Source organism: Dermacentor variabilis, chromosome 11 (genome assembly GCF_050947875.1).
Source record: "Dermacentor variabilis isolate Ectoservices chromosome 11, ASM5094787v1, whole genome shotgun sequence".
NCBI classification, from domain to species: domain Eukaryota; kingdom Metazoa; phylum Arthropoda; class Arachnida; order Ixodida; family Ixodidae; genus Dermacentor; species Dermacentor variabilis.
Genome location: NC_134578.1, coordinates 60,998,497 through 61,019,947, shown reverse-complemented (window position 1 = coordinate 61,019,947; position 21,451 = coordinate 60,998,497). Strand labels below are relative to the sequence as shown.

The following is a 21,451-nucleotide window of genomic DNA, read 5'->3' as shown; positions in this document are numbered from 1 at the left end:
TACCCATTGACCATGGCATTCCTGAATTTTTTTACGAAGCATAGATTTTGGCTCTCAACAGTGGTTTCAGCACAAACGTGAACGAATAGAAAGAAGCAAGAAAGACAAATGCGCTCGCTCGCAACTAAGTGCTTATTCGGGAATATAGTAAATATGTATTATTGCTCACACTACTACAACTTACTTACAAAAAAGGCGGATACATTCATGCAAAAAACAAAAGTACTCGTGTCGAAAAAGCCAAGTCATCTTACAACAATTTTACACTCAACATTCCACAATTTATTCACTTTTTGTTCGTGTAACCCACCGGACGATTGGCTTACTCGTGCAACAAGGTGCTTCGAAATGAAAACGATTTTTTGATTTTTTCGTGTTGACCGCTTTTCGTGTGTGAACAGCACTGTAGTTCTGCCAAATTCAGAGGCACACAGACTATCATCCCAACCACGTAGCTCAATTTTCTGCCATGCTAAATTTTCTCATTCTTATCAAGGTCTTGGCTACAACAGCGGACTGTGTGCCTATTATCACGTTGCCCTCGGTGAAGACAAGGCTGGAACCTACAGTGGGACTGACACTGCTGCCCACGAAATTGGCCACCTGTAAGTACAGCACCAATATTTTCATTTCATTTATGAACGAATGATATGGAAACACCTGTGCAAGAAAGTTCTGGTTCTATATTTAGGTCGTAGATTCACCAAGACGAAGCTACGCTTTCCTACGTTTTCAGATTCGTTGCATCGAATTGCTCTCCAAGTGTTTTCTATTTTTCTGCGAAACAAAAACGAGCGCAAACTTCCCAACTCGGGCAAACTGTCTCTGTGCGTTTGACACTGTTTCTACATGCACCATGGGGAGCAAAAGTTGACAGAAAAGCAAAAAAATTCAAATACGTATTGACATAACCACGCGGCGTGTAATCCTGCTTGAATACACAACAAAAAAGTTCAACCACTTCACTACACTAGTCGCACAACCAAACATGGGGTGGGTCATACCAGATTACTTCACGCTTCCTGCCTTATAGGCTGCGTAAATAAATATGTATTCGCGGCATCTCTGGTATCTAGCTTAGGCGGTGGACCAACATTCTTAGAATTTGCAGAAGTGTCGGTGATATGCCGTCGGTGATATACACTATTCCAAAAACCGTGGCCAGCCCTGTTATCGAATTGCCACCAAGCAGATGCCATCTTGGGGAGCCGTCGCCAGATGACGCTCAGAACAGGACCTTACTGGCCTTTCTGTACAATGTTGGCTTAGATTCATCTTTATATGCTTTTTTTTTACTTTACCTGAAGGCCATCCATTTCAAAATATGAAGAAAATGTCATGCTAGATACTTGCCACGCTAGTAACAAGACCGAAATATATACATTACAGAGTTTACATACATATGCACTTAATGAGTTACCAAAAACCCGCCGTGGTTGCTCAGTGGCTATGGTGTTGGGCTGCTGAGCACGAGGTCGTGGGATCGAATCCCGGCCGCGGCGGCCGCATTTCGATGGTGGCGAAATGCGAAAACACCCGTGTACTTAGATTTATGTGCACGGTAAAGAACCCCTGGTGGTCGAAATTTCCGGAGTCCTCCACTACGGCGTGCCTCATAATCAGAAAATGGTTTTGGCACGTTAAACCCCATAAATAAATTAAATTAGTTACGAAAAAAAGAGATAATACCAAAACTGGCCATGAGGAACGCACTGGAGAATTACTCACGGCGATGCACATGTGCAATAATTCACATGTGCAATGTTTCTAAAGGCACTTCATTTACATGAAATTCTCCTCGCGGCAAATTTCGACCGGGGATGCTAATCAGGATGTCCCGAGTTTCTCTTTTATATGAGTTTTACCCGAGTTTGCTCGATAGCACTCAGCGAGTGGAGATAGCATAGAAAGCGCAAAAGCAGCAAGCAGAAAAAATGACGAGAACAACCGTCGTATCGCAACATGAGCGCACCCTGCCAAAATGCTTAAAAATACGTTAAAGGCACCAATATTGGCATACTAAATGCATTTATTTTATAACTGGGTTGTGCATTTACTGCACTCGGTAGAATGATAAATAACAAAGAAGGAGCCGACCATGTACCGATGGTATGTTCACGTGAGTCCCAGTTTGTCGACCACCCATAAGGCAACTCCCAAGGGATGAAAGCTACATATAGTGAATCTAGATAAATGAAAGAAACTGTAGGCGTGCTGAGCAAGAAACTTTGTCTTGATACCATTAGTTCTTTCATCTTGGGACTTTCCCAGAGCTCGTGAAGATCCCGAGTTTCGCCGAACTCGGCGCATCCTGCATGTTATGTTGCTTTACTCTTTTTTTAGGCTAGGAGCAACAGATGACGGGTCGCCTCCTGAGCCTCGCTATCCCGGAAAACCAGACTCACGGAGGTGTTTGGGTTTGTATGGCTACATCATGAGCTACATAAAGAGGGGTGCGGCGAGTTACCACTACTCAGAGTGCAGTCTCGAGCAGATGCGATATTGTGTCAGGTGAGTTTAAAAAACTGAAAAAGAAATGCCTAATCAGGTACAATCCCAGCTAACATATACGTAATGCCTAGTATTCACGGCTTGGCGGAGGATGACTTTTGTGGCTCACATAACCTTTCCGCAGCGAATGTGTATTGCCTATGCGACGTCTTGCCAACCTATGCGGAGTGCCGCACATCGCATGATTTGTTGTTGTTGTAGCATCTATTAACACAAGTTGGTGCAAAAGAGGTTTAGGTTTAGTAAAAAGCGGCACGTGCCCAGTGCATTCCTGCCAACCTGTGAACTTTAATATTTTAAAATACCCTTGGACACAATTTCACAGACTCATCATTCCCCCTGCTCTCTATAAGCATGCATCCGACAAATCACCCGGAAAGAAGAAGAGAAAGAGCAAAAGCCCGTCACAGAACACACGAAGACGATAGACGGGTACTATAAGCGGACGCTACCTGGGGCTACAGTGACACAAAATCCGCAGTGGCAGTGGCCACCATTTTTCCCGGGACATCCAAGCCACCATTCTGTGCGATTCCAGAGAAGATGCGGAGCAATGCGCAGTAGCACTAGTCCTCAACATAGAAGGTTAGATAACAATTATCAGTGATTCAAAGACAACAATTATTAATTAAGCAAGTGGTATAATATCAGAAAGAGCACTTAGACTCCCAAATTCAATAATAAAACATGTTAGAAAGTTCTGAAATGGGCCCCCGCACATTCAGATCTCTCCGGCAACGAATCTGCCGACGCCCTCACCCTAGGAATCGCATACCGGATTAGAGGAGTACGTGGAGACCAAGATGATGTGGGCAAAAACGCGGCAGAGCCGCTACTCAGCTACAGCGAAATCATCGAGCAGCAGAAACTCCGTAGATAGAAATTTCTACAAGGACATAAAGCATTACATAAAAAAAGTAATGGGCATGGAGGAGATTGCAAACGTACACGCTTCTAACGCCAAGCTCTATGCACAGAATATATAAAGAGATCTACGATCCCCATTGCAACCTCTGCGGTGGCATCACCACATAATTTGGGAATTCCCCAATAAAAAGCATGAAATAAATATCAAGAACGAAAACAACCGGGAGACAACCATGGCTAGCTCATACCTGAAATCCCAATTGAATATCAACTCTGCGCTGGAGGCCGCCTCCGTCCACGGGACCGAGGTCACCTCCAGTGCATGAGCGAATGGGCGTAACCAACTCCCGCTAATCTTTCCGAATTTTGCAAATAAAAATTTTTACTCACTCACTCTTCAGACGCGACACGGGAATAGGAATTGTTTCGACTTACTTTAGTTTGCTCTGGGCGCGAACCTTTTGTGCTGTACCTGCGAATTTTATTACAATCATTTATCTTTAGATAGAGAACACAACTCGCTAGAACATAACAAGCATCACATTGTTTTTGAGATACCAGTGACATTTACGGCGACATTGTTTTTACCTATTTGCTTAGTACAGAAACTTGTCGGACATAACCTGTACGAAGCAAACATCACTCTACCGTCCTTCGACCGCCGCGAGATATCTGACAAGATACCTTTGTAGCCCGAAGCGCAAAAATTATTATGAACCAAATTTGTCGTATAATTTGACGCAGCTTTCTTAAAATCGTTAAACGAGCCCAAAATGGAAACACTGCGAAAGATTAGGGAGAGTTGGCAAGTATGCCAGCCAGAATACCCAGTGGCCCCTGAGGCACATACCTAGTGGCACATACCCAATGATCCCAGTGGCACATACCTATAAGCACTTACCCAAGTTGGACCGAAAGAGGTTCCTTGAACAGCAGCAAATACCCAGCGACACATACAAGTGGGAACCGCCCACAGGTCCAGACTTCATTATCCCTAGGATCGGCCCAGATTTCTAAACTTCACTTTCTTCGGTATCGGCCCACATTTTTAGATAGCACATAGCGACAAGGACGACCCAGACAGTCGTTACCTAAAGCTCGCTTGATCTCACCAAGAATAGTTCGTATTAAACATTGTATGCACAAATGCCGCCACCGCTGCAGTTAAACGAGCCCTCAAACACTTTTTGAAGCCATCGTCTTCCTGTTGCAGGTTGCGTAGACAGACGATGGGAGAGATAAATGCAACAACGGCAGTGATAAGGGTACGCAGTTGGGACATCTTCAGCGGAGAAACTTTAAATACAAGAAAGAAATACTTGCCATCAACTAAAATCTGTCACGGTATCCTCTCCCCATTTCTCTCACGCACTGACGTAATCCCTCACTGCGATTGGTAAGAGCTTGATGCGCCAACGTAGCCGAAGTTTACACTCCATGGATACCCATACCATGTTCATAGACTGTTGTGATGATCGTGTCGTTACCATGGTAACAAACCACGTCGAACCCACCCCGCTCTTTGTCTACACTATTCGGTGGAAAACCGCTGGAAGTAATGGGCTTGGAAACCACAAGCTCCTTTTCTCCCAACACCTTCGGCGTCATGGCTGCCCGTAATGGCGGCCATTGTTCACACCCATCCAACCAATGCGGAAGAAAATGAACCAATTCGGAGGCGTTACGATCACCGCGAAGTCATTCTTAACCGTAATAGAGATCAATGTATTTGCACGAATGCTGCTATTTCACGGAATCACGCCAGTACTGCCTGGACGAACAGTGGCGGTAGCAACATGGCAACAGCTACTCACAGCACACCATTAAGGACGAGCGGTGCGTAGTTACAAGCGTTTCTAGAGGTTGTCCAAGCAGCTAGAAATTCTGAAGCAAGGTTTGGGTACGGGCTAGTTGGTATTCCATGGTATCAATCGTCACTTACAGCTCATACATAGACAACGGACAGAAAGGACGACAAAGACAAGCGCGTGTCTTCGTCGTCCTTTCTGTCCCTCGTCTATGTATGCGCTGTAAGTGACGATTGATACCATAGAAATGGTCGCCTCGAGCATCGCAGCCATCTACCCATATAAACGTATTCGCAAGACGCCGTACGCGAAATAGGCAAGAGTGACGCATGCGCGATGGCAACCGCCATCCACGAAGAAGCGGCCGTTTTGCGGCACAAAGGAACTGAGCTGCACATTCATTGGACAGCGAGTCACATGGGCGCACGAAGGAATGAGCGAGCTCTCGCTCTCGCTCGCAAACTTAGGCACCCCCCCCCCTTCTCCTTGTCCCGCCTCCGTTCTGGCCCGATCGGCGGATGTAGACCATGTCGATGCTCACGTGCAGCTTCGACAGCGTAAAAAGCTCGCTCTACAAGCGCTTCTGCCCGAAGGCCAAGCACCCCTCCCACCCGGGCTTCCACGCCGGGAACGCAGCGCATTCCGCCGTCTGCGCACCAGCAAGGCAGTAACGCGTGCATTGAAATCCCAATGCCTTGACACGTCGCAAGACCCAACATGTGGGACTTGCGACACGAGTGAGCCAGTCACAGCACACCATCTGCTATGGATGTGTCCTGACCTATTCTAACTGCGAAGAACTTGCCTTGCTGGGTAACAGAGCTAAGTCTTCAAGCTAAACGACTGCATCCTTTCAAGATGGACCTCTGAACACCCCAAAGCTATATACGACAGCTTGCCGCTCTGTCTAATAAGGAGCGAAACAATTCACCTAATCTAGGCACCTCACAGGAAAAACCACTGATGTTGACTTTCAACATACGTATTTTTTTATTTATTAACGTCTTTCTTTCTATCTCTCTCTTTCTCTCCCTCTCTCTCTCTCTTGATTATAATGACTGAGATGCGCGGTTTGCTAGTGCCACACAAGCATATGGGACTGCGCAACCTCTTTTTCCTTCTTTCGTAGCCTGCGCAGGCGGTTCAGCACAGCAGCGCGAACAACGAAAAGGTGTCGGCAATAATGGGGCGAGGTGAGAAACTTGCACAACTTGAGCGACACTCAGATGAGTGCTGCACATGCACGTGCAAAACTAGGCGACGACCAGGCGAGACTGCCCACAAACCTCCACAAGTGAGAAGAGAAGCTTTAGAATAAATCTGCGTGCACATTTGTCTATCTAAGACAAGTGCGCAATCTCAGAGGCCTGAAGCTAAAGAGCAGGGGTTGCGCCCTTACTGTGTTTTGTAATTGTAGAATCCTTTTTTCACGCCTGTATGTCACACGGAGTATGTGCCCAGGGGGTAACTCCTTATGTGCTGCTCTTCGCAAAACCTTTTCACATCAACTTTCAAACCTCTTTCGTGACAGTGGGTATGCGCGGACATCGTGGCCGCGCAGCTAGATGTCGCAGTGTGTCCAGAGGTAGCTTTGGGGCTACAAGAAATATAAGGGGATGCGTGAAATCGGGAAAGGAATAACGGTGCAGCGCCAACGTTCGCCACTGCCATTCTGTGCTTAAAATCGAATATCTTGTCGGGCCTAAAAGTTAATCAAAAATAGGTAGGCCGGTTGGCTTTGGGAGCCGCCGGCAAAACCACGAATGAGGCAGGGCAGGGTTAGATGGGTTGGGCATCGTTTGAAGCCTGAGAAGCGCAGAGCAAAATTTATTTTGAAGAAATACTCAGCAGAATGGATCTAAATAAATGCTCTGCTAAAGCGCATAAATATCTGTACCTGAAAAGCGTGGACACAGAATGCACGAAGAGGTCAAGAAAGTTGGCAACCAGGTGCAGCGTAATTGAAAGTATAAATAAACTAGCCGGAGTCATTACAAAGAAAGTCAGACAAAGAGAAACAGTGAATAGGATGCAAATGATGGAAACAAGAAGGACCATGGAGACTTACAAGGCTGGGAAAAAAGAAATTACAATAAAAAATCGGTACGATAACACGAAGAGAAGTCCCTTGCTATTTGAGGCTTGAGTCGGGTACCTAAGGACAAAAACATACGGGAGCAAATATTCGTAACAGGATGAGGTATATGTATTATGCAGCAAAAAATCCTCTGATCGCTCAGAAAATCCTAATAGGATGTGAAGGAATTCATTCAGTGAGACCCGTGAGTAACGCACACCTTCCCGAAGCACATGGATTTAAGCTGGAAGGACGCATCGATCGGTCAGCAGTCGAGATAAGCGAGAAAGGTTTAGTCTATTTGTGAGAAGAAAAGCAGGGAAAAGGGACACGACATAATCCGTTACAGGCATATCTATCGTACAAAATAGGTAGAAAGGTTTCCAGGAAGAGAAAAAGATTAAGAGATGAATACAAAAATTGACAGTCACTTAAATATCCTTACGTGATTTGAATGCGAAAGCATTAGGACTTGTCTAAGTTATCACCATAAATGAAAACTCCACCTTACTACACCTTGCTCTATTTTTTACCAAATTAATCCACCTTAATTCACCTTAACTTACTTTAGTCCCCCTTAATCCATTTTAATCCACCTTATTCCAATTTTGGGAGCGGGCACTCTGGGAGTCTGGGAGTGGGCAGTTTTGGGAGTCTGTCCGGCGCCGTGGCTGTTCACCGTGGGTGTACGCAGTGCGAGCCAGGTCCAGCGACGGAAACGGGACGTCTTCACTTCGTCGCGTGGATTTTCTTGCGATCCAATGTTAATGCCGGACGCTCGCCCGATTTCCCGCTTCATGGGACGTATAAGGCTTTCGTTTAAAAATGGTAGAATGCAAAGTATGTTTAGCATGCCTGAGTAACTCAAGCAGGCTAGGCAAATATTTCCCACCACCCCATTTCAAAGGGGATGCCAATAAGTAATCATCATCGTAGGTGCGAGATTGGAGCCCGACAGCAATACCCAGCGACACATACCCGTGGGAGCGGCCTGTGCGATCGCCTGAATGTTACGCGTTTCGGCTATCATACATTTCAGCGTTTCGCAGTCATCATAGGTGAGGAAGCGCAAGCGTTGGCCACCGCGTCGCGCATCACAGGCTTAACAGATAGCGTTTACCATCATGGCCTTGAGAACGCCGGTGCCGGTGCCTCGGTCGGCGTGCCGCTGGGGATTCGGCTTCACTTGTGCATGCTTATAAAGTGTGGTAGCACTTGAACGTCGCAGAAAGGTGTAGTAGTTTGAACTAGAACGTTATGACACTTGATTTACATTGAAATGCCACGGAGGAAGCAGGACCTCAGACTCCCAAGTGACTGGGCGAGCTCAAAATCGGGAATCAAAGCCCCTATGCCGCACCGCAGTTCTGAAACGTTTGCGTTACACACTAGTAAACATCCTGCGAGCTTTTTGATGCGGTAGCGTCAAATGGCTCGTTGAGGGAGAAGTCCGGCGCATGACACGTGCAGCATAAACTGGCAGGTAAATTCCCACTGGCTCCCACGTGACTAGCGCGCATCGACGGAGCCCCGACGGAGAAGAGCGGGCGAAAGAGAACATATACTGCCGCGTTGGCGCGCTAGTTGTTGCCCGAGGAGAGAGGGCATCGCCGCGACGCCAGGTAACCCTCGCTCTCGGAAGCCTGTGTTATCCGCATGTTCCTTGTCCGCGCAAGCTCTCGCCTGCATTCTAACTGCGCCTCGGTAAAGCCAAATGAAAACGCGCCAGGCATCTCAACGCGCTCGCTTGCACTCGAGGAGTTCGTAACTGGAAGGACCGTTTAGCAGCTTTCAATTGGACATTAATGCTTTCGATTCCCAATTGATCAAAGTGCTTAGGTGTCCTCTGTTTTTTTCTTCCGGTAGAGTGACGCCAGTAGTGACAATGAAGAACGAGAAATACAGCGAACAATGCAAGTTAACAACCTAACTTTTCTCTTAGTGAACTTGTGTACAGAAAGCAGCAGCGCGCAAGGCCGGCGAATCTCAAGTTACTGGGGAAGTTCCCTCCTCTAATTTTCTACGTAATCATAGCGCATACGGCAATAACATTTTACAGCAGCTGGATCGTGTTGATAATGCAAGCCTTTGACACCTAGACGCCTTTGGACGACTAACAACTTGCACGAAGGAAAGTCACGGCAATACAATGACTTTTTTTCATGTCGCTCATGCAATGGCTCCCAGTATGACAAACGCCCACAGCTTACCCAGTAATATTCCTGGTGTTAACAGCTCAAAACGTAGACGAGACACGAGACGAGAAGACGGCACCACAAGCGCTGACTTTCAAGAACGTTTATTTGCTGTTGAAAGACGTGAAACGTTGTTGAAAGTCAGTGCTTGTGTTGTCTTCTCCTCTAGTGTCTCGTCTACGTTTTGCGCTGTTAACAGCAGCATGGACAACCAACAAGCCCAAGCTCCTATTCTAGCCAGTAGTCTTGTTGCATCAATGAAGGAAAGCTTGTTCCCCGTATATAAACGAAAGCACAACGTGATCGCTTAAAAAAACAAAATTCTGTAGTTTTACGTGCAAGGACCAGGCTCTCGCTATGAGGCACGCCTAGTGTGGGATGCTGAATTGATTTCGACCACCTCGTATTCTCTAAGGTGCATCCGTTGAACAGTACACGAACTTATTGAAATTTCACCTCTAACGAACTGCGAGGGCCGTGGCTCTAATTCAACCAGTGACCTGGCAACAGCGGCACAACGCCAAAGAGACTTGGCTGCCAAGGCGGGTTCTCCATCGCTTGGTAATCAGTTTCCTGAAATTTCCGAAAGAACTTTCAGGTACAGAAGGCGCGTCTTGCACCGAAAGATAAATTAATAATAATGCTACTCACCCGCGAGAAGCAAAATAATGCACGCGTAAGGATATTATAAGCCCAAAATTAAATCATGCAACGCAACTGGTAGCTCCTTTCTAAAGTTGTCATACATGTATTTTTATTTTTGTTTCCTAAAGCCGCGTGGGACCTTCATGCTGGAAAGTGAATGCTAAAGAAATATACAATGTAACGAAAAAATACCCTGGCATGATGATGACGCCAAAAGTTTATTGCCAGAGGTTATTTCCTGGTGAACAGAATGTTACTGCTGATCCGGTGAGACCTTCTGAAACTTTTGTACTTCGACAAATTCCGCGTCTGTAATATTTAGCTTTGGTGAAAATCTCGAGCTCTTTCAATACTGAATTTCAATATTCTTTTTTTCTGATGCTTAGGGTGAATGGTTCAAGGCCGCGTGCATGGTGCGTTGTTTGTACAATCCAAGAGAACAAGTGGTCCACACTGGACATACCAAGTACCAAGACGTATACGCGTTGGAACATACGCCTTGCGGAGAAGGGAAGGTAATATTTGTCATTCAATTATAGCTAACGTCTATCTATGTATTACATATACGTGTGTTTTGTTGGTGGGGGGGGAGTGCGGGGGGTGAGTGAACGATTGAGTGAGTGATTGAATTGTTAAGTTAGCGCAGCCATGTTAAAATTTTCTTTGAGAGATATTTCGATTGCGTCAACACGAAGACCCCTCAGGTCGCTCCTAGGCACGTTCATAAACCATTGTGTTTTTATTATAATTTCTATTATGAGCAGCAGTATTATATTATACTTCCCGCTTGCTGTCCCTGTGCAACATTATGGTTCTTTAGTGGTTCGTATTGTAGCCTAATTCAAAAGTTCAGCGTATAGGAATACACTTAAGCCTACTCGCGCTCCTATAATTTCGCGTTACGTAAGACCATGTGTGCTGTCGAGGCGCGATGCTGCCTTCCTCTATCTAGCTCGTTACGCCCGGCCCGTTGACATACGAAATCGCGAAACTTTACCATCACGTCCAACAAAAAGGTCACGAGGTCGTTTTTCAATGGGTACCTGGCTATTGTGGAATCAGTGGCAATGATTCCGCCGATAACGCTGCTCGCACAGCACATCAACAAGAGCACAGCGTTCCAATTCCGTTTTCGAGGACAGACGCCACAAGGCAGCTTCGACACCTGGCACGCAGTCCCACACTGACTGAGTGGAACTCACCAAACTTACGACCTACACGACTGCATCGACTAAGCCCCTCCCTGCAACTCCGACCTCCACTCGGACTTCCTCGACGTGAAGCTACGCTTCTCTGTCGCCTTTGGTTAGGAGTTGCCTTCACAAAGGCATACTCTACATTAATTGGAGTGACTGACAGTGCAGCATGCGAGGCCTGTGGCACCGAAGAAAACATCGACAACCTGCTTTGCCACTGTCCACGATACACCCCAGAGAGACAAGAACTTGCCAAAGCTTTCCAAAAACTGGACAATCGACCGCTTTCTGTGCAGGTGCTGCTGGAACACCGCCCCCATCGCCCGTCGGCCCATAAATCGGTGAAGGCGCTTTTGTGCTTCTTAAGGACGACGGGTTTGTGCGACCATATAGGACTATTAATGCAATTGCTGTAAGACCACATACGTCAGCGAACTGACCGCAATTTCCTTCTTTCCTTCCCTCCTCTCTCTCCCTGTTATCTTTGCTTTCCCCTTTCCCATTCCCCCGGTGTAGGATAGCAAACCGGACGTTCTTCTGGTTAACCTCTCTGCCTTCTACTTATCTCTTTCCCTCCTTGCCGCAGTACCATTGCGATCACTCTAAACACAGCCATTGGGAATAACTAAAACACTTTAACGAGTTTTTGTCCAGCTAGATGCGTTCACAGTGATCGCGTTTACGCAGATTTTAATGCCAACTTCCCGCGCTCCTGTGAAAGGGTGACGATGCAGTTCTTGAGTTCTCCGTGGCACAATTTATTCGTGTCGGCTGCTGCGTCCAAAAAGAAAAAAAAGAGACAAGTAACATTACACGCGTGCGAAGTTTGCCTTATGCACAGTGAAAAATGTATGTTCACATTTCTTGGAAAGCATCGGTCGAACGTTGGTTCTACGTTACGTACCTAAGGCAACAAAAAGCGCTGCAAACGGCTCCGCGGCAGGGCTGCACTTCCACCAATGAATTGAACGCAAATATATATAAGGTCCGAAAAAAAGTTCTCACTAGTGGGTCTAAGGAACGCATTACTTTCTTCGTCCATTTATATGAAAAATAAACGTCAGTCGGTAATATTTACGGAAGTCTTAAGCGTGCCGTTATTTTCTTTTCCTTTTTTTGTGTTACTAGCACTGAAAGCGGTGTCTGAAACCACCAATGTGAAATGTGAGACGATGGGTAAAATTGCGCTTCACTAGACCATATATATGTCTCATTGCATTTCTTAACTATATATCCTTTTTCAGGCGTGCATACAAGGCTTCTGTACTGAGACGCCACTGAAGAAGCCCCCAGATTCAGAAACAGGACAATGATGTGTTCACTGCCTACCAGTTCTATAATTCGCTGAAATTGAGATAACATACAGTAATGAACACTTGAAAACTGTGATCCTTTTATTTTTTCACCAGTGAAGTTGTCCGGCTAATAGTATCACTTAATTAGTGCAGTAACTTTTGCTTTTGGTCATTAAAGAACAAAACTGATGAATAAATAAAGTTGAAACTGGATACTGCACGGGTTATCTATGTTATCTTACTTGCGGTAACCAGTTACCCGCAAGAAAAACTTCATAAAAGTTATTCTGTAAGGCATTAAATCCTTGGATTTATAACAACGCCCGCATTTTTTCTCTTTCAATTGTTTCTTAGTTCTGTTTTACATATCGTGACACGTGTGCATTGTAGTCCGTAATTAACGGGAACAACAAAGTGTGAGGGTCTCCACCCTCTAGCTAACGACGGCCTTGGTTTCCCTGACTTAATTAGGCTCCAGGAGCTACTTGTAACATTATCTCCCCTATTTTTCGGGCACCAGTTCTTCGCTAAATGAGCTTGTGGTCAATTAGTTTCAACGCGACAAAAAATAGCACATGTGATATTATTTTATAAATAATAACTGATGCTCTGTCGCCTAGGTTCCCTAAGCTCGAAATAACATCGTATCTAAAGGACGCTGCACATCAATACACAACTAAAACGCTACTGCGCTTCCAGAGTTAATGGTGACGTTCACCAAGCAATACTGTTGTGACGGGGGTAAGTGGCTACCACGTCGTAGCAAAGATAAAATGACGGAAACCCTACCCGAAATAAAAAGAGCACAACGAAAGCAAGAATGAAAAGTTCACAGGCCACAAAACTGAGTATAAACCGTCGACCATGACAGCCAATGTAAGCGAATAGCTGAACGCATCTGGAGAGCTCTGCTCTTAATTAAAGGAGTGATACGCTTCAAGGCTTATATTTGTAGCAGTGACGATATTTAGGTTGCGTTTATTGTTTCGTTGCGTAATCCTGCAGAGAACAGATCCATTAGCTATTCTCTCTCTCACAATGTATTGTCAGCGAAGTGGAGGCTGAGGTGCATGTCAGCCAAGCAGGAGCGGGATAATTCGAAGGTTTTCTGTTCCTACGTAGTGGAACAAACATTCGCAATGTATAGCCTCTGCGACTAAGCAGCACCTGTATCTGTATATAGACGCCACCGGCTGCTGCTAGAGTCCAAAAACATCCAGCACGCCCTGCACAGCCTTGGTTACTTAAGAGCCATTTTCCACGTGTTTTCAACCACTACACAAACTCGTTGAAGTGTAAGAAAGAAGAACGGCACTAGAAAACTCCGTCGCCATAGCGTGTAGCTCTGCCACTTCGCCTGTCCAGCTGAGCTATCGTTGCTGCCGCTGTTTCTCGGTATCGCTGGGTGACTCCAATACACCTCGTCGCATTTAGTGTAGGTTCATGGTATGCCTTGAAACTTCTAATTTTGCAACATGACTCTGCCATCTATTTACTTCGTGATGGAAGACCCGTCACCGCGTTCAACGGCCACGATGCCTGCCATCGTCCGCTCGGGTGCATTACGTCAGCGCGACCCTGCCATTTTCTGCAGAATAGGAGACCATGACGTAGAGGACTGACTCGCCTCCTACGAAAGGGTGAGAAACCACACCAAGTGGGTCGAGGTTACTAAATTGAAAAACGCCATGTTCTATCTGAGCGACGTTGCGAACTTGCGGTACCGCAACCACAAACCTCACCCGTCGACTTAGATGGTGTTCCAGACGAGCTTCGCAGACGTGTTTGGGTGTCCTGCAGTCTTCAACGAGCGCTGCAGAGCAGTGAGACATTCGCAAGTTATATCGGTGGTGTCATGGATATCAGCAAGCATGTCTACGCGACAATGGCGGAAGGCGACCAGATCAGGCACATTTTTAAGGGTATTCATGACGTTGCATTTCAGATGGTGTTCGTAAAGGACCCCAGCACAGTGCCCGAAGTAGTGACCCTCTGCCAGAGCTATGATGACCTGCGTAAGCAGTGGCTCGCCACGCATAATTGACTGGTAGGCTCTCTCTGGCTTGACTGTTGACCCCGATGACTCTTTGCTGATGACGCCGATCAAGCAGTTTGTTCGCGAGGAGGTGGCCCGTCGGATTTCATTGGTGCCTCTGACGTGCTCTATGACATAGAGCAAAACTCAGAGACCTGAAGCTGAAGAGCAGGGGTAGCGCCCCCTACTGTGTTTCGTAATTGTAGAGTTCTTTATTACGGTTGTTTGTCAGAAGATGCATGTGCACAGGGGGTCAATGCTTATGTGCTGCTCTTCACTAAACCTCTTTCACGCCGACTTGGGTCACAGCGCATGTGCCAGTGAGTATGCGCGGATTTCGTGGCCACGCCGCCGAATCGCGCAGTGCGTCCAGAGGGAATATTCGGGCCACAATAAATATTAGGTGATGCGTGAAATCTGGAAAGGGGTAACGGTGCCAGCGCTAACGTTCGCCACTGCCATTCTGTGCATAAAGTCGGATATCTTGTCACGGCTCTAAGTTAACCAAAGATCGGTAGGCCGTTTGGCTTTGGGAGCCCACGGCAAATCCACGAATGAGGCAGCGCAGGGCGATATGGGTTAGGCATCGTTTGAAGTTAGAGAAGCACCCCACCAGAGCAAAATTAATTCTGAAGAAATACCAAGGAAAATGATTTGAAATAAATGGGCGCCTAATGTGCACGAGTATCTGTACCTGAAAAGCATGAACACAGGATAGAGGAAAAGGTCAAGAAAGTTGGCACCCAGGTACAGCGTAAAGTCTAAATAGACAACCAGGAGTCATCAGCAAGAATGTGAGAGAAACATAGACAGTGAATTGGATGCAAAGGATGGAAACAAAAAAGAGCATTGAGACTTACAAGACTGAGAAAAAAGAAATTAGAAGAGAAAATCGGTACGATAACACAAAGGGAAGTTCCTTGCTATTTGAGGCTCGAGCCGCTTGTCTAAGAACAAAAACATACCGTGCCAAATATTCGTAACAAGGTGGGGTATGCATATACTGCAGCAGAAACCAGGAGGCCACTGAGCACATCGTAATGGAATGCGAAGGAACTCATCCAGTGAGATTGGTAGGCAACGCACACCCTCCCAGCGCACATGGATTTAAGGTGGACTGAAGCATCAACCGGTCAGCAGTTGAAATAAGCAAGAAAGGTTTAGTGTATTTGTGAGAAGAAAAAAGGGAAGGGAGTTGACACGATATAATCTGTTACAGGCATATGTATAGTACTACGAGGTAGATAGAGAAGCTTCCAGGAAGAAAAAAGATTAAAGAGATGTATACAAAAACTGACAGTCACTCAAGTCTCCTAACGTGATTTCAATGCGAAAGTATTAGCACTTGTCTAAGTTTCCATTAATAATTAAAGCTCCACCTTAATCCCCCTTGCTCTAACTCGTACCAAACTTAATCCACCTTAACTCATTTTAGTCCGTCTTAATCCATTTTAATCCACCTTAATCTAACTTTGGTAGTGCGCCACGGCGTCCGTCCGACGCCGTGGCTGTTCACCGTGGGAGTACGCAGTGCAAGTCACAGTAGCACCAGCACCGGGAACGTGACGTGGTCACTTCGTCACGTGGATTTTTTTGCCATTCGATGTTACCGCCGGACGCTCGCCGGATTTTCGGTTTCATGGGACATATAAGGATATCGACCTAAAAAGCTAGAGTGAAAAGTATGTATATCATGCCTGACTAACTCAAGCAGGCTAGGTGAATATTTGTCACAGCCCCCTTTCAAAGGTGGTGCCAACAAATCGTCATAAGTGCGAGACTAGAGCGCGGCACCAACTCGCCTCCAAGTTACGCGTTTCGGATTTCAAACATTTCGGCGTTTTGCATAGTCATCATAGGTGAAGAGGCGCAAGCGTTTGCCACCGCGTCGCGCATAACAGGCTTAACCAGATAGCGTTTAATACGGCTACACGCGTGTGATATTTGCTTGTTTGAACAAGGCGCGTGGGCATCATCACTCTAGAAAAGAGGAGGACAAACAAACTGGGCTCGCGCTGTGAATATATTTGGGCAGCGCTGCAACCGCTGTTAACCTGTAAATAGTTGCTCGTCTTACTGACTCGTCCTTCGCGTAACATTGTGGTGGAGGCGGAAAGTTCCCCGTCCTCGCCACGGAGCTCCGAAGCTGCCGCACCGTCGTCTTCTCAGCCATGGCTTCCGATGGAACCAGCCCGTCACAACCTAAACCTGCGGCACCTACCACAACGTGGCCTTGAGAACACCGGTGCCGGTGCCTCGCTCGGCGTGCCGCTGGGGATTCGGCTTCACTTCTGCACGCTTAGAAAGTGGGTGAGCACTAGAGCTTTGGAGAAGGGGGTAGTAGTTTGAACTATAACGCTATAAAAATCCTTTACACTGAAATGTCATGGAGGAAGCAGGACCTCAGACTCCCAAGTGACTGGGCGGGCTCAAAACCGGGAACGAAAGCGCCTATCCTGCACCGCAGTTATCTCTGAAACGTTTGAGTTAAACACTAGCAACCATCTTGTGAGCTTTCTGATGTGAAACCGTCAAATGGCTCGTTGAGCGAGAAAGCCGGCGCCTGTCACGTGTAGCAGAATATGGCAGGCAAATTCCCATTGGCTGCGACGCCACCTCGCAAGCGTGCCCCGACGGAGCCTCGAGGGAGCAGAGCGGGCGAAAGAGAATACATACTGCCGTATTAGCGCGCCAGGTGCTGAGCGAGGGGAGAGGGCATCACCGCGATGCCAAGTCACCTTCCCTCTCGCTGTCGGAAACGTGTGCCATCCACACGTTCCTTGTCCGCGCAAGCCATACGCGCAAGCTGTCGTCTCGTTCTAACTGCGCCTCGGTAAGGCCAAACGAAAACGCCCCAGGCGTCTCAACGCGCTCGCTTGCACGCGAGGAGTTCATAACTGGAAGGACAGAGGCTTTCAATTGGACATTAACGCTTTCGATTGACAACTAATCAGAAATGCTTAGGTGGCCTCGGTTATTTTTTTCGGTAGTTTGACGGCCGTAGTCACGACGAAGAACGAGAAATGCAGCCAAGAATGCGAGTTAACAAACTAACTGTTCATTTAGTTAACTTGTGCACAGGAAATAGCAGCGCGCAAGGTCGGCCAATCTGAACTCACTGGGGAAGCCCCTCCTCTAATTTTCTACGTAATCATAGCGAATTCGGCAATAACTTTCTACAGCCGGTCGATCTTGTTGATAACGCAAGCCGCAGCGCCGTTGAACGACTAGCAATGCACCTGAACGAGAGTCATTGCGCTGGAATTTTTGTGTCATGTCACTCATGCAGTGTCTGTCAGTACGGAAAACATGTACATCTGGTTAGCCAGTAGTCTTGTTGCATCAGTGAGGGAAAGTTTGTTCACCCATATTTAAACATAAAGCAGAACCTGTCCGCTCTAAAAAAAAAACTTCTGGAGTTTTTTTTTTATTTTATTTTTACGTGCGAGAACTAGGCTGTCACTATAAGGCATGCCTAGTGTGCGACGCTGAATTGATTTCGACCACCACGTGTTCTCTCAGGTGCACCCATTGCACAGTACACGAAGGTATTTGAATTTCGCCTCCAACGAAATGCAGCCGTTGTGGTCGGAATTCAACCAGTGACCTGGCCACAGCGGCACAACGTCATAGACATTCGGTGACCAAGGCTTGGTCATCGTTTCGTTGGTAATCGTGGCTATCGCTTGATAATCCGGTTCGTGAAATTTCCGAAAGAACTTTCTGGTACAGTAGGCGCGTCATGTGTCAGACGATAACATTATAACAGTGATACTAGCCCGCGAAAAGCGATATAATGCATGCGTGACGCTATCATTAGTCGGAAGGTCAATCATGCAACGCATCTTGTAGCTGGTTTATATAGGTGTCATACATGTATTTGTATTTTTTTAAAGCCGTGTGAAGCCTTCACGCTGGAAAGTTAATGCTAAAAAGGTGTGCAACGTAACGAAAAAATACCCTGGCATGGAGGTGACGCCATAAGTTTATTGCCAGAAGTTATTTCCTCATGAACAGAATGTTACCGCTGACCCGGTGAGAACTTCTGATTTTGTACTTCAACAAATTCCCCGCATAAAATATTCAGCTTTGGTGAAAACATCGAGCTCCTTGCAATACTGAATTTCAATATGTCTTTCCCCGATTCCTAGTATGAATGGTTCCAGACCGCATGCATTATGCGTTGCTTTTACAATCCAAGAGGACAAGTGGTCTACACTGGACATATGGTGTACAAAGACGTAGAGGCGCTGGAACATACGCTTTGAAGAGAAAGGAAGATAATCTTTGTCATCCAACTCTAACCAACCTGTATCTATGTATTGCATATACGTGAGTTTGTGGATGGGCAAGGTTGTGTGAGATAGAGTGAGCGGGCCTATGTCAAAATATTATTTGAGAAATCTTTCTATTGCCTCAACACGAAGACCCCTGAGGTCCCTCTTAGGCACGTTCATAAACCATAGTGTCTTTAATATATTTACTATTATGAGCAGCAGTGTTATATTATACTTCCCATTTGCTGTCCCTCTGAACCGTTATGGTTTTTTAGTGGTTCGTATTGCAGCCTAATTCAAAAGTTCAGCGTATGCATACAACGTAGGCATGCTCCCGCTTGTTTAACATCGCCTTAGGTAAGACCATGTGTGCTATCCAGGCGCGATGCTGTCTTCTTCTATCTAGCTTGTTAGGCGGGGCACGTTCACGTGGTACCATTGCGGTCAGTATAAACACAGCCGTTGGAAATAATGAAAGAACTTTAAAAGCTTTTCATTCAGCTAGATGCGTTCACAGTGATCGCATTTAGGCAGACTTCAATTAAAACGTCTACGCAGCTGTGAAAGGGCGACGATGCGGTTCTTGAGTTCTCCTTGGCACCACTTAGCAGTGTTGGCTGCTCCGTCAAAAAAGCAAAAAAAAAGGACAATTCAAATTACACGCTTGCAAAGTTGGCGTACTGCACAATGGAAAATGTATCTTTACAGGAGTTCTTGGGTAGCACCGGCCGAACATTGGTTCTACGTTACGTACTTAAGGCCACAAAGCCACACTTCTACCTCTAAGGTGTATGTAATTAAAGAGGCAAAAAAAAGGTTCCTTCATTACTGCATCTCAGAAACATCAGAAACACATTACCCTCTTCGCCCATTCCTATGAACTTCTACGCGTGGCGGTTGTTTTTCTTTTTTTTTTTTTTTTGTTGTTACTGGCAGTGAAAGCGATGTCTAAAACCAAGAATGTGAAATGTGAGACGACGAGTAAAATTTACTAAACGATATATAGCCCCTCATTATTTAGCATGGCTTATTGCATTAACTAGCTGTCCTTTTGCAGGCGTGCATTCAAGGTTTCTGTACAGAGAAGCCCTCGAAGAAGATACACTGATGCGGTGAATGCCAACCAGTTCTATGATTCACTGAAATTGAGATTGCATACGAGGGAAGCGCTGCGATCGTTTTATTTTTCATAAATGAAGTTGCCCGGCTGAGACTGTCACTTAATCAGTGCAGTATCTTTTCGTCGTCATCGTTAAAAAAACCAAATCAATAAATAACCTTAAAACTGGAAACTGCAAGGGTTGACTGTCTTATTTTACTTGCAGTAACGGTTTACCCGTATCAAAAAGAGCATAAATGTTATCCTGTAAAACATTACGTCCTTGCAATTGTAACAGCGCCTCATTTCTATTTCAGTCGTTTGTTAGTTATGTTCTACTTATCGTGGCACGTCTACAGCGCCGTCCACTGTTAACAGGAACAACAAAGTGTGCGGATCTCCATGCTGACGCTCTGGCTGCAACGACGGCCTTGGTTTTCCTTAGTGCAGGCTCCAGGAGCTGCTCGTAACATTATCTCCCTTCTTTTTTGTGATCAATCAGTTTAAACTCGACAAAAGTCTGGCATATGTGATATTATTTCATGAAGAATAACTAATGGCCTATGGCCTAGGTTCTAAAGGATGCTGCACTTCAAGTACGAAACTAAAACGCTACTACGCTCAAAGTTTATAGTGACGTTCACCAGGAAATACTGTTGTGACGGGCGTAAGTGGCTACCACATCCTAGCAAAAATAAAAGGACGGAAACCCTACCCGGAATAAAAAGAACGCAATGAAAACATGAATGAAAAGTTCACAAATGTCATAAAATTGTCCAGAAACCATCGATTATGACTGCCAATGTATGCGAATAGCTGAACGCATCTGGAACGCTGTTCTCTTTAAGGAGTGATGCGCTTCAAGCCTTGTATTAGTAGCAGTAGGTTTCATTTGTTGTTTCATTGCGTAATCTTGCAGAGAACAGAGCCATCAACTATACTCTGCCTCACAAGACATTGTCCGCGAATTGGAGGCTGCGGTGTATATCAGCCAACCAATAGCTCGATAGTGCGAAGGCGTTCTGTTCCTCCGCCGTGGAGCAAATATTTTTAACGTATAGCCTCTGAGATCGAGCAGCGCCTGTAGGCAGCCGCTGCCCGCTGGTCTCGCAGGCCAAACACATCTAGGACGCCGTGCACTGTCACAGTTACTTAACACCCATTTTGCACGGCTTTTCAACCACTGCACACCGTGTTTATAAGTGTAAGAAAGAAGAACCGCACTAGAATGTTCTGCCGTCATCTAGTGCCGCACACCCATTTCGCCCGTCCAGTTGAGCTATCCCTGCTGCCGCTGTGTTCCTTGCTATCGCTGGGCGACTCTAATAAACCTTGTTGCATGTAATGCTAGTTCAGGATATGCCTCGAAACTTGAATAGGAGACCATGACGTGGAGGACTGGCTCGCCTCGTATGAAAGGGTGAGAAGCCACAACAAGTGGGAAGA

At 46.1% G+C, this 21,451-nt stretch overlaps 1 protein-coding gene and 1 long non-coding RNA gene across 2 annotated transcripts in view; one reads left to right on the top strand and one right to left on the bottom strand.

The window, feature by feature from the left end:
• Positions 1–12,800, top strand: part of LOC142564409 (venom metalloproteinase antarease-like TtrivMP_A) — a 29,734-nt gene extending 16,934 nt beyond the window's left edge. The window contains exons 8-12 of the mRNA XM_075675403.1: positions 497–605; positions 2,344–2,511; positions 10,232–10,370; positions 10,490–10,618; positions 12,544–12,800. Of these exons, the coding sequence (XP_075531518.1) occupies positions 497–605; positions 2,344–2,511; positions 10,232–10,370; positions 10,490–10,618; positions 12,544–12,612 (614 nt within the window). The 3' untranslated portion in view covers positions 12,613–12,800. The remainder of the gene's footprint in view (positions 1–496; positions 606–2,343; positions 2,512–10,231; positions 10,371–10,489; positions 10,619–12,543) is intronic.
• Positions 1–21,451, bottom strand: part of LOC142564804 (uncharacterized) — a 49,010-nt gene that overhangs the window by 19,926 nt on the left and 7,633 nt on the right. The gene's annotated exons all lie outside the window — the stretch shown is intronic.